At 37.4% G+C, this 17823-nt stretch overlaps 1 protein-coding gene across 1 annotated transcript in view; it reads left to right on the forward strand.

The window, feature by feature from the left end:
• Positions 1 to 17823, forward strand: part of EFCAB5 (EF-hand calcium binding domain 5) — a 184239-nt gene that overhangs the window by 44586 nt on the left and 121830 nt on the right. Inside the window, exon 5 of the mRNA XM_088028403.1 lies at positions 14822 to 15398. Within this exon, the coding sequence (XP_087884529.1) occupies positions 14822 to 15398 (577 nt within the window). The remainder of the gene's footprint in view (positions 1 to 14821; positions 15399 to 17823) is intronic.

Below are 17823 nucleotides of genomic sequence, written 5' to 3' on the forward strand. Positions count from 1 at the left end.
CTATAAACATCAGGGTGCACGTACCCCTTCGGATCCCTACATTTGTATCTTTGGGGTAGTGCAATTGCTGGATTTTAGGGTAACTCTATTTTCAACTTTTTGAGGAACCTCCATACTGTTTTCCAGAGTGGCTGCACCAGCTTGCATTCCCACCAACAGTGTAGGAGGGTTCCCCTTTCTCCGCATCCCCGCCAACATCTGTCGTTCCCTGACTTGTTAATTTTAGCCATTCTGACTGGTGTGAGGTGGTATCTCATTGAGGTTTTGATTTGGATTTCCCTGAGGCCGAGCGATCTGGAGCACTTTTTCATGTGTCTTTTGGCCATTTGGATGTCTTCTTTGGAAAAATGTCTGTTCATGTCTTCTGCCCATTTCGTGATCGGATCATTTGTTCTTTGGGTGTTGAGTTTGATAAGTTCTTTATAGATTTTGGATACTAGCCCTTTATCTGATATGTCATTTGCAAATATCTTCTCCCATTCTGTCGGTTGTCTTTTGCTTTTGTGGACTGTTTCTTTTGTTGTGCAAAAGCTTTTTATCTTGATGAAATCCCAATAGTTCATTTTTGCCCTTGCTTCCCTTACCTTTGGCGACGTTTCTAGGAAGAAGTTGCTGTGGCTGAGGTCGAAGAGGTTGCTGCCTCTGTTCTCCTTTAGGATTTTGATGGACTCCTGTCTCACATTTAGGTCTTTCAACCATTTGGAGTCTATTTTTGTGTGTGGTGTAAGGAAATGATCCAGTTTCATTCTTCTGCATGTGGGCTGTCCAATTTTCCCAACACCATTTGTTGAAGAGACTGTCTTTTTGCCATTGGACATTCTTTCCTGCTTTGTCGAAGATGAGTTGACTGTAGAGTTGAGGGTCCATTTCTGGGCTCTCGATTCTGTTCCATTGATCTGTGTGTCTGTTTTTGTGCCAGTACCATACTGTCTTGAGGATGACAGCTTTGTAATAGAGCTGGAAGTCCGGAATTGTGATGCCGCCAGCTTTGCTTTTCTTTTTCAACATTCCTCTGGCTATTCGGGGTCTTTTCTGATTCCATATGAATTTTAGGATTATTTGTACCATTTCTTTGAAAAAAGTGGATGGTATTTTGATAGGGATTGCATTAAATGTGTCGATTGCTCTAGGTAGCATTGACATCTTCACAATATTTATTCTTCCAATCCATGAGCATGGAACGTTTTTCCATTTCTTTGTGTCTTCCTCAATTTCTTTCATGAGTATTTTATAGTTTTCTGAGTACAGATTCTTTGCCTCTTTGGTTAGATTTATTCCTAGGTAATTGTAAATGGGATCAAGTCCTTCATTTCTCTTTCTGTCTTGTTGTTGGTGTATAAGAATGCCACTGATTTCTGTGCATTGATTTTATATCCTGCCACTTTACTGAATTCCTGTATGAGTTCTAGCAGTTTTGGGGTGGAGTCTGTTGGGTTTTCCACAGAAAGTATCATATCATCTGCAAAAAGTGAGAGTTTGACTTCTTCTTTGCCGATTTGGATGCCTTTTATTTCTTTTTGTTGTCTGCTGTGGCTAGGACTTCTAATACTATGTTGAATAGCAGTGGTGATAGTGGACATCCCTGCCATGTTCCTGACCTTTGGGAGAAAGCTCTCAGTTTTTCCCCATTGAGAATGATATTCACTGTGGGTTTTTCACAGATGGCTTTTATGATATTGAGGTATGTACCCTCTATCCCTATACTCCACACTTTCACAGCTGCTATTCAACATTGTACTGGAAGTTCTAGCCATAAATATTAGAAAAGAAAAAGAAATTAAAAAGCATCCAAATCAGAAAAAAACCCTATGTTTATAGGTGACATATCCTATATATAGAGTATCTTGAATAACTCACAAGGAAGATGCTAGAGCTAATTAATGAATTCAGCAAGGTTGCAGGATACAACACCAACACACAAAGTCAGTTGTGTTTCTGTACAATAGCAATGAACAACCCCAAAAGGAAATTAGGAAAGCAATTCCATTCTCAATAGCACCTAAAAGAATTACTTAGGAATAAATCTAACCAAGGAGATGAAAGGCTTAAATGCTGAAAACTATAAACTATGCTGAAAAAATTAAAGAAGACATAAATAAATGAAAAGAATCCTATGTTCATGGATAGGAAGACTTAACATTGTAAAGATGTAAATACTACTCAAAGGGATCTGTTGATTCAATGCAATTTATCAAAATTCTAACAGTCTCTTTCACAGAAATGGATAAACTGATCCTTGCTTTCATATGGAATTGCAAAGGACTCTGAAGAGCTAAAACAATCTTGAAAAAGAATAAACTTGGAAGATTCATATTACCCAATTTTGAAACTTAATACAAAGCTAAAGCTAAAGTAATTAAAACAGTATGGTGGAGGCGTAAGGACAGACATAGACCAACTGAATGGAATAGAGAGCCCAGAAATAAATCTACATATATATATTTATGTATGTATGTAAGTATATATGTTAATATATATACATATATCTTTTTTCAATAGGGTGCCAAGTCTATTCAATGGGAGAAGAATATTTTTTTAACAGATGGTACTAGGACAGCTGGATATCCCATGCAAATAAATTGGAAACCTGGACCTTTACACCATATGCAAAAATGAACAAAAATTTAATGAAAATTTAAATTTAAGAGCTAAAACTATAAAACTCTTCGGCGCCTGGGTGGCTCGGTTGGTTGGGCGACTGCCTTCGGCTCAGGTCATGATCCTGGAGTCCAGGGGTCGAGTCCCACATCGGGCTCCCTGCTCGGCGGGGAGTCTGCTTCTCCCTCTGACCCTCTTCGCTCTCGTGCTATCTCTCATTCTCTCCCTCTCAAATAAGTAAATAAAATCTTTAAAAAAAAAACTATAAAACTCTCAGATGAAAACTTGGGGAAAATCCTTATGACATTGGATTTGGCAATGACTTCATGGAGATGACATCAAAAGCACAGGAAACAAAAGAAAAAATAGATAAACTGAACTTCACCAAAATTAGGAACTTTTGCACATCAAAGGTAGAACAAGAAAGTGAAAAGACAATCTACTGAATGAGAGAATGTATTTGCAAGTCATATATCTGATAGGGAGTTAGTGTTCCTTATCAGAACGTAAAAATTTCTAAAACCCATAATAACAACAACAAACAACCCAATTCAAAAATAGACAAAGGACTTTAAGAGGCATTACTTCAAAGATATACAAATGGCCAATAAGCATATAAAAAGTGCTCAATATCATTTGTCATTAGGGAAATGCAAATCAAAACCACAATGAGATATCAGTTCACTCTTACTAGGCTGATTATAAAAATTAAATAATAATAATAATAAATTATAATAATTAAATAAAAATAAAATAAGTATGGGCAGGAATGTGGAGAAATTGGAACTCTGGTACATTGCTTGTGAGAATGTAAAATGATGCAGCCACTGTGAAACAGTTTGGTAGTTTCTCAAAAGGTTTAAACATATAATTACATATAACTAAACAATTCCACTCTTAAGTATATATCCACAAAGGGGCGCCTGGGTGGCTCAGTTGGTTAAATGACTGCCTTCAGCTCAGGTCATGATCCTGGAGTCCCGGGATCGAGTCCTGCGTCAGGCTCCCTGCTCAGCAGGGAGTTTGCTTCTCCCTCTGACCCTACCCCCTCTCATGTGCTCTCTCTCTCTCTCTTGTTCTCTCTCAAATAAATAAATAAAATCTTTTTTAAAAAAGTATATATCCACAAAAATTGAAAGCAGATATTTGAACAGATATTTGTACACCAGTGTTCATAGCAGCATTAGTCACAATAGGCAAAAAGTGGAAACAACCCAACATACATCAACAGATGAATGGTTGAACAAAATATGATATATACATGCAGTGGAATATCATTCAGCCATTAAAAATGAATAAAATTTGATATATGCTACAACATGGATGGACCTGGAAAATATTATGTTTATTGAAATAAGCCAGACACCCAAGGAAAAATATTGTAGCTAGAGTATGCAAATTCATAGAGATAGAAAGTGAAATAGAGATCACTACGAATTGGGGGAAGTAGAGAAGGGGAATTTATTGTTTAATGGGTACAGAGTTTTTGTTGGGGATAGTGGAAATGTCTTCAATATAGATAGTGCTGATGATTATTACAACATTTTGAATATATTTAATGTCACTGAATTGTACACTCACAAGTAGTTAAAATGAAAAATATTATATATATTTTATCACATTAAAAAAAAAAGAGAGAGCATTACCACAATTCCAGGATCCCCCTCGTGCTATTTCTCCAGTCATAACCTCCCTCCAAAGTTGACACCAACATTCCTTCCTTCTTCCCTTCCTTCCCTCCTCTCTCTCTCCCCCTTCTTCCTCTCTCCCTTCTTTTCTTCCTTCCTTTCTTTCTTTGGTAACACTTCCTCAGTTTCCAACACTATAGATTAATTTTGCCTGTTTTTGAACTTCGTATTAATGGAATCATACAGCATGTGCTCTATTGTATCTGGTTTTGCCCAATAATTTAACTACTTTTATCCACATTGCATGGCAGTAATTGTTATTCATTGCTGCATAGTATTCTATTGTATGAACATACTATAATTTTTTAATTCATTCTACTGATGATAGACATTTGAATAGTATCCAAATTAGACTAGAACAAAAAGAAGCTGCCATAATCATTCTCCACATGTCTTTTTGTAGACATATAGATTCATTTCTCTAGGAGCATAAATGCTGATAATGGGGTATGTTCAGCTTTATAAATAGTGCCAGTTTTCTGAAGTTCTACCAATTTAGATTCCCACAAGCACTGTATGAGAATTCCTGTATTCCATCTTTGCCAACATTTGGCACTGTTTTTTGTTATTCTGCTGAACACATAATTTTATCTCGTGATTTTAATTTGCATTTCTCTTGGGACTCATGAACTAGAACACATTTTCCTCTACTTATAGGCTATTTCAATGTTCTCTTTGATGAAGTTTCTGTTCAGATCTATTGTCCATTCTTCTGTTGGGTTGTCTGTCTTATTGATTTGTAGGAGTTCTCTATATAGTCAGATAAAAACCTTTGATGAACAAAGGTATTGTAAATATCTTTTCTCATACCTTGCTTGACTTTTCACTCTCTTCTTTTTCTTTTTTTTTAAGATTTATTTATTCATTTGAGAGAGAGAGAATGAGAGAGAAAGCATGAGAGGGGAGAGGGTCAGAGGGAGAAGCAGACTCCCCGCTGAGCAGGGAGCCTGATGCGGGACTTGATCCTGGGACTCCAGAATCATGACTTGAACCAAAGGCAGCTGCTCAACCAACTGAGCCACCCAGGCGCCTGCCTTTTCACTCTTTTAATGGTGTTTTCTGATGAACAGTCTTTTTTTTTTTTTAAGATTTATTTATTTTGAGAGAAAGAGAGAGCATGAGTGAGCCGGTAGGGGGGGCGGCTGAGGGGCAGAGGGAGAGAATCTTTCAAGCAGACTCCCCAGTGAGCACCGAGCCAGATGTGGGACTTGATCCCATGACCCATTAGGTCATGACCTAAGCTGAAAACAAGCGTTGGAGGCTTAGCCAAGTGAGACATCCAGGCACCCATGAACAGAAGTTCTTAATTTTAATGTCTATTTCCCAAGTTTTTCTTTTATGTACAGCATTCTTTGTGTTTTGCTTAAGAAATCTTTGTCTACTCCCAAATCATGAGAATATTCTCCAATGCATTTTTCTAAAATGATTTGTTTTATAATTCACATTTAGATAGAAAATATATGTAGAATTTATTTTTGTGTGCCAGGTAAGGTAAGACTCAAAATACATTTTTTCCCTGTGGCATCATTATTAAAAACACCTCCTGTTTTAAATATAGGACTTTCTGGGGCTCCTGGGTGGCAGAGTCATTTAAGCATCAGCCTTCAGCTCAGGTCTCGATCCTGGAGTCCTGGGATGGAGCCCCACGTAGGGCTCCCTGCTTGGTGGGAAGTCTGCTTCTCTCCCTCTGCCCCTCCCCCTGCTCCTTCTCTCTCTCTCTCAAATAAACAAATAAAAGCTTAAAAATAAACAAACAAACAAAAAAATAAATAAATATATGACTTTCGACTGGACTATTCTGTTCCATTGCCCTGTCTATCCTTATTATCATGCCACCCTAATTTCTGTAACTCTGTTACAAATAGTGATATTTGGTGGTATAAATCCTTTCACTTTGTTTTTCTTCAAGATTTCCTTGGCTTTTCTGGGTCCTCTGCGTTTCCACATACATTTTAGAATCAACTTGTCAATTTATAGACACACAGACACATACAGAGAGAGAACTGCAGAAATTTTGATTAGAATTAGATTGAATCTAGAGGTCAATTGAGGGAGAACTGCTATCTTAACAGTATGTATTAAGTCTTGTAATTCATGAGTAAGTATGCTTTTCTTTTTTCTTAAATTTTTAAATTTAAATTCAATTAATTAACATATTATTAGTTTCAGAGGTAGAGGTCAGTGATTCATCAGTCTTATATAATACCCAGTGCTCATTACATCACATGCCCTCCATAATGTCCATCACCCTCTTACCCCATCCTCCCACCCTCCTCCCCTCCAGCAACCCTCAGTTTGTTTCCTACGATTAAGAGTCTCTTATGGTATGTCTCCCTCTCTGGTTTCATCTTATTTTATTTTTTCCTCTTCCTATATGATCCTCTGTTTTGTTTCTTAAATTCCACATATCAGTGAGATCATACTATAATTTTCTTTCTCTGATTGACTTATCTCACTTAGCGTAATACCCTCTAGTTCTATCCATGTCATTGCAAATGGCAAGATTTCAATTTTTTTGATGGCTGAGTAGTATTCCATTGTGTGTGTGTGTGTGTGTGTGTGTGTATCACATCTTCTTTATCCATTCATCTGTTGATGGACATCTGGGCTCTTTCCATAGTTCGGCTATTGTGGACATTGCTGCTATAAACATTGGGGTGCAGGTGCCCCTTTGGATCGGTACATTTGTATCTTTTTGGTAAATACCCAGTAGTGCAATTGCTGGGTTGTAGGGTAGCTCTAATTTTCAACTTTTTGAGGAACCTCCATATGTTTTCCAGAGTGGCTGCACCAATTTGCATTCCCACCAACAGTGTAAGGGGGTTCCCCTTTCTCCACATCCTCACTAACATCTGTTGTTTCTTGTATGGTTAAATGTAGCCATTCCGACTGGTGTGAGGTGGTATCTCATTGAGGTTTTGATTTGGATTTCCCTGATGCTGAGTGATATTGAGCATTTTTGCATGTCTCTTGGCCATTTATATGTCCTCTTTGGAGAAATGTATGCTCATGTCTTCTGCCCATTTCTTGATTGGATTATTTGTTCTTTGGGTGTTGAGTTTGATAAGTTCTTTATACATTTTGGATAGTAGCCCATTATCTGATAAGGCATTTGCAAATATCTTCTCCCATTCTGTTGGTTGTCTTTTGTTTTTGTTGACTGTTTTTTTGCTGTTGCAAAAGCTTTTTATCTTGATGAAGTCCCATATAGTTCATTTTGCCTTTGTTTCCCTTGCGTTTGGAGACGTGTCTAGCAAGAAGTTGCATCAGGTCGAGGTCACAGAGGTTGCTGCCTGTGTTCTCCTCGAGGATTTGGATGGACTCCTGTCTCACACTTAGGTCTTTTGTCCATTTTGAATCTATTTTTGTGCATGGTGGGAGGAAATGGTCCAGTTTCATTCTTCTGCCTGTGGCTGTCCAGTTTTCCCAACACCATTTGTTGAAGACACTGTCTTTTTCCATTGGATATTCTTTCCTGTTTTGTCAAGGATTAGTTGACCATAGAGTTGAGGGTCCATTTCTGGGCTCTCTATTCTGTTCCATTGATCTGTGTGTCTGTTTTTGTGCCAGTACCATACTGTCTTGATGATTAAAGCTTTGTAATAGAACTTGAAGTCCAGAACTGTGATGCCACCAGCTTTACTTTTCTTTTTCAACATTCCTTTGGCTATTATCCAGGGTCTTTTCTGGTTTCATACAAATTTTAGGATTATTTGTTCCAGTTCTGTGAAAAAAGTTGATGGTATTTTGATAGGGATTGCATTGAATGTGTAGATTGCTCTGGGTAGCACAGACATTTTAAGAATATTTGTTCTACCAATCCATGAGCATGGAACGTTTTTCCATTTCTTTGTGTCTTTCTCAATTTCTTTCAAGAATTTTCTATACTTTTTTTAAATTTTTTATTGTTATGTTAATCACCATACATCATTAGTTTTTGATGTAGTGTTCCACGATTCATTGTTTGTGCATAACACCCAGTGCTCCACGCAGAACGTGCCCTCTTTAATACCCATCACCAGGCTAACCCATCCCCCCAACCCCGTCCCCTCTAGAAACCTCAGTTTGTTTTTCAGAGTCCATCGTCTCTCATGGTTCGTCTCCCCCTCCGACTTACTCCCCTTCATTCTTCCCCTCCTGCTATCTTCTTCTTTTTTTTTTCTTAACATATATTGCATTATTTGTTTCAGAAGTACTGATCTGTGATTCAACAGTCTTGCACAATTCACAGTGCTCACCATAGCACATACCCTCCCCAAAATCTGTCACCCACCCACCCCATCCCTCCCACCCCCCACCACTCCAGCAACCCTCAATTTGTTTCCTGAGGTTAAAAAATCCTCATATCAGCGAGGTCATATGATACATGTCTTTCTCTGATTGACTTATTTCACTCAGCATAACACCCTCCAGTTCCATCCACGTCGTTGCGAATGGCAAGATCTCATTCCTTTATATGACTGCATAATATTCCATTGTGTATATATACCACTTCTTCTTTATCCATTCATCTGTTGATGGACATTTTGCCTCTTTCCACAGTTTGGCTATTGTGGACATTGCTGGTATAAACATTGGGGTGCATGTACCCCTTCGGATCCCTACATTTGTATCCTTGTGGTAAATACCCAGGAGTGCAATTGCTGGATCGTATGGTAGCTCTATTTTCAACTGTTTGAGAAACCTCCATACTGTTTTCCAGAGTGGCTGCACCAGCTTGCATTCCCACCAACAGTGTAGGAGGGTTCCCCTTTCTCCACATCCCCGCCAACATCTGTCGTTTCCTGACTTGTTAATTCTAGCCATTCTGACTGGTGTGAGGTGGTATCTCATTGAGGTTTTGATTTGGATTTCCCTGAGGCCGAGCGATCTGGAGCACTTTTTCATGTGTCTGTTGGCCATTTGGATGTCTTCTTTGGAAAAATGTCTGTTCATGTCTTCTGCCCATTTCGTGATCGGATCATTTGTTCTTTGGGTGTTGAGTTTGATAAGTTCTTTATAGATTTTGGATACTAGCCCTTTATCTGATATGTCATTTGCAAATATCTTCTCCCATTCTGTCGGTTGTCTTTTGCTTTTGTGGACTGTTTCTTTTGTTGTGCAAAAGCTTTTTGTCTTGATGAAATCCCAATAGTTCATTTTTGCCCTTGCTTCCCTTACCTTTGGCGATGTTTCTAGGAAGAAGTTGCTGTGGCTGAGGTCGAAGAGGTTGCTGCCTCTGTTCTCCTTTAGGATTCTGATGGACTCCTGTCTCACATTTAGGTCTTTCAACCATTTGGAGTCTATTTTTGTGTGTGGTGTAAGGAAATGGTCCAGTTTCATTCTTCTGCATGTGGGCTGTCCAATTTTCCCAACACCATTTGTTGAAGAGACTGTCTTTTTGCCATTGGACATTCTTTCCTGCTTTGTCGAAGATGAGTTGACTGTAGAGTTGAGGGTCCATTTCTGGGCTCTCGATTCTGTTCCATTGATCTGTGTGTCTGTTTTTGTGCCAGTACCATACTGTCTTGATGATGACAGCTTTGTAATAGAGCTGGAAGTCCGGAATTGTGATGCCGCCAGCTTTGCTTTTGTTTTTCAATATTCCTCTGGCTATTCGGGGTCTCTTCTGGTTCCATACAAATTTTAGGATTATTTGTTCCATTGCTTTGAAAAAAGTGGATGGTATTTTGATGGGGATTGCATTGAATGTGTCGATTGCTCTAGGTAGCATTGACATCTTCACAATGTTTGTTCTTCCAATCCATGAGCATGGAACGTTTTTCCATTTCTTTGTGTCTTCTTCAATTTCTTTCATGAGTATTTTATAGTTTTCTGAGTACAGATCCTTTGCCTCTTTGATTCAATTTATTCCTAGGTATCTTATGGTTTTGGGTGCAATTGTACATGGGATCGACTCCTTGATTTGTCTCTCTTCTGTCTTGTTGTTGGTGTATAGGAATGCCACTGATTTCTGTGCATTGATTTTATATCCTGCTACTTTACTGAATTCCTGTATGAGTTCTAGCCGTTTTGGGGTGGAGTCTTTTGGGTTTTCCACATACAGTATCATATCATCTGCAAAGAGTGAGAGTTTGATCGCCTCTTTGCCGATTTGGATGCCTTTGATTTCTTTTTGTTGTCTGATTGCTGTGGCTAGGACTTCTAACACTATGTTGAATAGCAGTGGTGATAGTGGACATCCCTGCCGCGTTCCTGACCTTAGGGGAAAAGCTCTCAGCTTTTCCCCATTGAGAATGATATTCGCTGTAGGTTTTTCATAGATGGCTTTTATGATATTGAGGTATGTACCCTCTATCCCTATACTCTGAAGAGTTTTGATCAAGAAAGGATGCTGTACTTTGTCAAATGCTTTTTCTGCATCTATTGAGAGGATCATATGACTCCTGTTCTTTCTTTTGTTAATGTATTGTATCACGTTGATTGATTTTGCAGATGTTGAACCAACCTTGCAGCCCAGGGATAAATCCCACTTGGTCGTGGTGAATAATCCTTTTAATGTACTGTTGGATCCTATTGGCTAGTATTTTGGTGAGAATTTTTGCATCCATGTTCATCAAGGATATTGGTCTGTAATTCTCCTTTTTGATGGGGTCTTTGTCTGGTTTGGGGATCAAGGTAATGCTGGGGAGGCAAGCTTTCTGACGGACTTGTTCCTCCAAGAAAGTGAACGGTGGTGAGTCAGGAGCTGGAGGTGTGTGTCCAGAGCTCTGCTATAGGTCTGACCTCATCTTCCTTAAAGAACTTTTTTTGTATTTTAATCATGTATCTTGCATTAGTTATTTGGTTCTTTTTTTAAAAAAATTGTGGTAAAATGCACATAATATACAATTTACCATTTAAACTATGTTGAAGTGCACAATTCAGTGTCATTAAGTAAATTCACAATGTTGTTCAACCATCATCACTGTCTAGTTCCAGAAGTTTTTCATCATCCCAAACAGAAACTGCATTTGGTAAGCCTTTTAAAGCTCAAGATTTGTATCTTTCTTCAATACTAAGAGATTTTCTTGCATTATCTCTTCAAATATTTCCTTACTTCTACACTCTTGGTTCACTCCATTTAACATTTGTATAAGATGAATATTAAAAGTTCTGGATCTATCCTCCATTCTCTTATTTCCTTTGCCCTTTTTATCGCTTTGGCCTGGTCTTCCAGCTTGCTGGTTAGTTGTTCAGTATTTTCTGATCTTCAAGGCAATGCAATTGATGGTTTTGTTGACAGCAATAATTCTTTTTCATTTCCAAGTGATTTCTCTCTTTTTTGGTTTCTTGAGTTTCTTTTTTTAAAATAAACTTTTATTTTTAGAATACTTTCAGATTTACAAAAACATTATGAAAACAATAGAGTTCCTCTTTATCCCCCATCCAGTTATGCCTATTATTAATACTTGTATTAGTGTGGTACATTTGTCACAATTAATGAGCTATATGGGCTAAAGTTCATATTTTATTCAGATTTCCTTTGTTTTGTTTTCTTAAGATTTTATTTATTTATTTATTTATTTATTTATTTATTTATTTAAGAAAGAGAACAAGAGAGCTCACAAGTGGAGGGAGGGGAAGAGGGTGGGGATAGGGAAAGGGAGAGAAAATCTCAAGCAGAGTCCACACTGAGAGTGGAGCCCAACATGGGACTCCATCTCATGACCCTGAAATCACAATCTCAGCTGAAACCAAGAGTCAGTCACTTAACCAGCTGAGCCACCGAGGCACCCCAGGTTTCCTTAGTTTTTATCTAGTGTCCTCTTACTGTTCCAGGATACCATATTATATTTAATTGCCATGTCTGTTTAGAGTTTTCTTTTCTCTGACAGTTTCTAAGATTTCCTTGTTTTTGATGACCTTGACAATGCTAGGCAGTGTTATCAGGTGTTTTTGTAGAATGTCCTTAATTGGGATTTGTCTGATCTTGAAATTATGATTAGATGGGGTTATGGATTTTGGGGAGGAAGACTACAGATGTTAAGTGCTGTTCTTATCATATCCTATCTAGCGTATTATATATGCTATCAACATGACTTTCCATTGTTTATGTTAATTAATCTTGATTATCTGGCTGAGATAGTTTTTGTCAGGTTTGTCTGAAAAGTTATTATTTTTCCCCTTTTCCATATTGTACTTTTGGGAAGAAGTCACTATGCACAGCCTATAATTAAGAGGAAGAGACTTAGGGCACCTGGGTGGCTCAGTCGGTTAAGCATCTGACTCTTGGTTTTGGCTCAAGTCATGATCTCAGGGTTGTGGGTTGAAGCCCCGTGTTGGGCTCTGTGCTCAGCCAGGAATCTGCTCCAGATTCTCTCTCTCCCTCACCCCTCCTCCCCTTTCTTTCTCTCTTTTAAATAAATAAGGGGCACCTGGGTGGCTCAGTTGTTAAGCGTCTGCCTTCAGCTCAGGTCATGATCCCAGGGTCCTGGGATCAAGCCCCATGTGGGGCTCGCTGCTCAGCGGGGAGTCTGCTTCTTCCTCTACCACTCCCCCCGCTTGTGTTCCCTCTCTCTCTGTCAAATAAATAAATAAAAATCTTTTAAAAATATATAATAAAATAAAATAATAAATCTTAAAAAAAAGTTATTATGCTCTACCTCCTGGAAGGCAGAGTATCTACCTAAATTATTTGGGATACTTCTGCCCAGGAGATTTGTCTGTTTTCCCCCATTTATTTGCTTATATCAGTACAGACTTATGGATATTTATTTTATACTTGGTTTAGAATCCAATACTATTTTATTACATTGCTCAAATTGTTCCACCTTTGGCTGTTAAGAGCTCTTTCAGTTGGCTGCTGTGTGCCTTTGCCATACCCCAATCATTGTAGTGTTTGTCTGTCTATCTGTCTATTTGTTTGTTTTTGAGCACTTCTTTACTTTCTGGCACTACAAGATACTCTAGGCTCATTTAGTATTTCCTTCTCCAGTCCTAGAATCAGTCATTTCTCCAACAATGTGTCCTGATTTTTAAAAATTGGAGAATGATACTAGAAATCAAGATCTGAGCACTAGGTGTCCAAGCTCTTTTAATTGTATTTTTAAATAACATTCATAACATTCTTTTTATTTCTTCTGACTTCTCTGCTCTGAGGATATTAATTACAATTCTTTTGGAGACTCCTTGCATGGTATTTCCTTGGGTAATATTAGTTATTGTATTTGTTGGATTTAGTCATGGAGGTAGTTTTCTTTAAATATTTAGTGATTCTTTTATGTGTACTTACATTTGCATTTGGGAATCCCTGTTTGCTTTTCTGTAGCTGGAGTTTCTGTTTTCTGTACATTGCTGCCAGTGATTATGAAGGAGGTATAAGGTGTACAGACAGTGAAGTCTGTCAGCAATTCATTTTCTCTTTGTGTGGAGACATTACCCTGCCTCTCTAGCCCAAACCCCCTTGACTCAGTGTGGGGGTGAACACCTCTGATGCCTAATGTTTAGCTCAAATGGGGATGAAGGTACACAAATGATCAATCAATGCCCTGCTACCCACATGTACATCCTTTAAACTTGGGGTGCCTCAAAGCTGCTCCCAAATTTCATAGTGATCTTCTGTATTTTTTTAGTCCTATAGTTTCTTCAATCATCTAATTCTACCTTCCTTGCATTTTTCAGAGACCTTCAAAATTTCTGACTACTGAAGACCCCTTTCATGATTGCCAGTTTTCTTATGTTTATGTTAACACCACACACACACACACACACACACACACACACACACACACACACACATTTTTTTGTCATTTATAGAGATTTTGATAGGTAGGGAATATAAGTGCCTGTTCTCACTCCACTATTTTGGTCTAATATCTCAATACTGCATTTTTAAAATGAAAACTTGAAAGAGGCTGGAAATATGAGAGTGGAAAGAAATATATTTAAATATATATGTGTGGTAGAGTCTCTTCACTGCCTACTCAGCAGACATTTCCTCACCTTTTTGTCTGCCAACTGAGCCTCAATTTTGCAGCAGATAAAAATCACTTGATGTCAGGAACTTATTCTAAACCCTGGCATGAAGGAATAAATTATGATTAGTCAAAACTATTCATAATAATCCCTTTTTCCTTTACCAGTTATTGGTCTAGGGATACACATGCAACTTAATAAGGCCAATGAAATGTAAAGGAAAATTTTGGTTGGAGCGGGGAGTTTGGGACATTCTCTTCTTATATAATAAAGTAGAACCACAAGAAGAGAAAACCCGTTTGTTCTCAATTCTCTTTTCCTAGAAAGAAGTGATGCTGGGAGCTGCAATAGCTACCTTGTAATCCTCAGGTACAAGCACAAAAAATGAATAAAGAACAATAGAAACAGGCTAGGTACTTAATGAAAAACAGTGAGCTGCTGAATGACTTCTGATTAAGTCAACAATTAATGTCCTTAGGGTGAAAGTCACTGTTATCTGATTTTCTGTTACTTTCAGCTGTGTTTGAATACACCATGTAAATGGGTATAAAAAACTTTTTTTCTAATAATATTCTAAAGTAACATAGATTAAAATCTACTTCTAATATTTCTTACATTTCCCTTTTTTTCCTCCTCAGAAATTGACCTGGAAGAGCAGACAAAAACCTCAATTTGTTCAATAAAGGACTCTAACACTAGAGTCTCAAAGAATTTGGTGGTTAGAAAACCTGCAAAAGTGATTTTCAATTTAGATCCAACTGCACTGAATTCAAAGCTAGAACAGCCATGGAAGAAAAATTTTTTCGAAAGATTGGAAGCAAGAGCCCAGGCAATGCAGCAGAAAATAATAGATAAGGACAATCTGAAGAAAGAACTAGAAAAAAAGGCTAAAAAAAAACTCCCTAGGGATAATTTGGCCAAAGAGTGGTTTAATGCTGAAAACATGACACTGAACACTCGTGCATATTTGCTTGACAAACTTCTGCCTACCTTAGTTCCTGGAGTGGAAAAAATGTTAATGCAAGTGGAAAAGAAGAATCTTTGGGCAGAAGTTGACAATACAACCAAGTTTAACCCAATTAATCATTTGGGGGAATACTTAATGAGAAACAATCCTTATTATATCAAAGACTCAGGAATGTCTGGTTATCAAAGGGTGATGAAGGATGTCACAGAAGCCCTGAAGATACATATTCCCAACACTACTGACAACAGGTACAATTTTTTATATTTTCAGTTGATGATGATCTAGATCCTTACATTGAAAGCAAGTAGAACAATAACAAGCATACAAACAGGACTTAAATAATTTTGTAATTATTCAGAAAGTATTGAGCTGCTAGTATGTGCTTCATTATTTAAAAGGCACTATGAAGATTAATGAAGCATATTAAACAAGGTCCTTGAATTCATGGATTTAGTTATCTCACTATGATCCAAAGTATATATTTATTTGCTTATTATCTGTCTCCCCGCACTGGAAAGTAAGCTATATAAGAGTAGAGACTTTTTGAAAATTTAACTTTTCAGATAGGCAATATATTCACTTGGTTCAAAAGTCAAAACGTATAAGGAGTTATACAATGAAAAGTTCCTCTCCCATTCTCATCCTCCATCTACCCAGTACTCCACCTCTGCCATAAACAATGACTGTTCTTCATTTTCAGTGAATTTTTCCAGTTTCTTTATACATACAGAAGCAAATGCAAATATAGATTCTAAATTTTCTTTTTATATAAGACCATCTGACTGAGTTACAAATATTTTCTTCTGTTTTTTACTTGCCATTTATATCTTGTCATGCAGAAGATATTTTATTTCTATGTGGTTGAATTTATTTACTTTCATTTTATGACTTCTGGATTTCAAGCCATTGTTATTTTCAGGATAGTAAAAGAATCCTCCCATGTATTTTTTCTGGAATTTTTTTATTTTAATTCCCATTTTGAGTATTGATCCATTTGGACTTTATCCTAATGTAAGATGTAAAATACGAATCCAACTTTTTCCTTTTCAAAAATGGCTATATAGTGATCCCAATGACAATTGTCAAATAGTCTATTTTGCCCCACTGCTTGAAACTTTATTACTAAATTCCTATATATTTTGGAGTGTATTTCTGCATTTTTCTTTCCTATCCCATTGATTATCTCCCTGTTCATGCACCACACTGTGCTGCTTTAGTCACTGAGATTTTTTTTAATTATGTTATGTTAATCACCATACATTACATCATTAGTTTTTGATGTAGTGTTCCATGATTCATTGTTTGTGCATAACACCAAGTGCTCCACACAGAACGTGCCCTCTTTAATACCCATCACCAGGCTAACCCATCCCCCCACCCCCCCACCTCTAGAACCCTCAGTTTGTTTCTCAGAGTCCATAGTCTCTGGTTCGTCTCCCCCTCCGATCTCTCCCCCTTCATCCACTTACTGATTTTTTGACTTTATGTTGGTGCAAAAGTGGTATGTGTTCAGTAGAAATCATACTTTGAATTTTGAATTTTGATCTTTTCCTGGGCTAGCAATATGCAGTATGATGCTCTCTTGTGATGCTGGGCAGTGGCAGTGAGCCACAGCTCCCAGTCAGCCACACAATCATGAAGGTAAATAACCCATACCCTTAAAACGATTCTGTACCCATACAACCATTCTGTTTTTCATTTTCAGTACAGTTTTCAGTCAATTACATGAGATAGTCTACACTTTATAAATAGGCGTTTGTTAGATGATTTGGCTCAACTGTAAACTAACTTAAATGTTCTGAACACATTTAAAGTGGGCTTGACTAAACTATGATGTTGGGTAGGTTGGGTGTATTAAATTCTTTTTCTACTTAGGATATTTTCAATTTATGATGGGTTTATTGGGGCATACCTCTATCATAAGTTGAGGAAAATCTGTATTTCAATAATTCTGACTGTGCTGGTCCTCACTATTTACCCTTTTATCCTGGTGTTTTTGCTTCTTTTTTTTTTAAGATTTTATTTATTTACTTGAGAGAGGTAGAGAGAGAGCATGCACATAGAGGGAGAGGGTGAAGCAGACTCCCCGCTGAGCAGGGAGTCCTACAGGGGGCTTGATTCCAGGACCCCAGGATCATGACCTGAGCTGAAGGCAGACGCTTAACCAACTGAGCCACCCAGGAGCCCCGTGTTTTTGCTTTTTAATATGAACTTTAGGATTGATCCATCTACTTGGAAAAAAAAAGGAGAGCAACAAAACAAACCTTATAGGAATTTTTATTGAAATCTGTTTAAATTTATTTATTAACTTAGGGAAAATCAACATTTTTAATGACAAGTGTTTCTGAGAACTTATGTCTTTCCATTTACTCCTCTTATTTTGTATCCATCATTGTTGTCGTAAAGTTTTTTTCATTTAAGCTTGCATCTCTTGTTAGGTGTATTACTAGGTATTTTATTATTTTTTTATTGCCATTGTAAATGGGACTTTCTTCTTTCATTACATTTTCTATCTACATGTAGTTTGAATACATGAAAGCTATTAATTTCTGTAAATTTTTGTACTCTGCTACCTTACTAAGTTCCATCATTAATAGAAAAAGTTTATTTTTTATTTTTATTAAAAGATTTATTTATTTATTTGAGCGAGAAAGAGAGAGAGCATGCATATGA

Source organism: Eumetopias jubatus, unplaced genomic scaffold, assembly GCF_037043125.1.
Source record: "Eumetopias jubatus isolate StellerSeaLion01/CBP00866 unplaced genomic scaffold, mEumJub1_p1.0 scaffold_10, whole genome shotgun sequence".
In the NCBI taxonomy this organism is placed as follows: domain Eukaryota; kingdom Metazoa; phylum Chordata; class Mammalia; order Carnivora; family Otariidae; genus Eumetopias; species Eumetopias jubatus.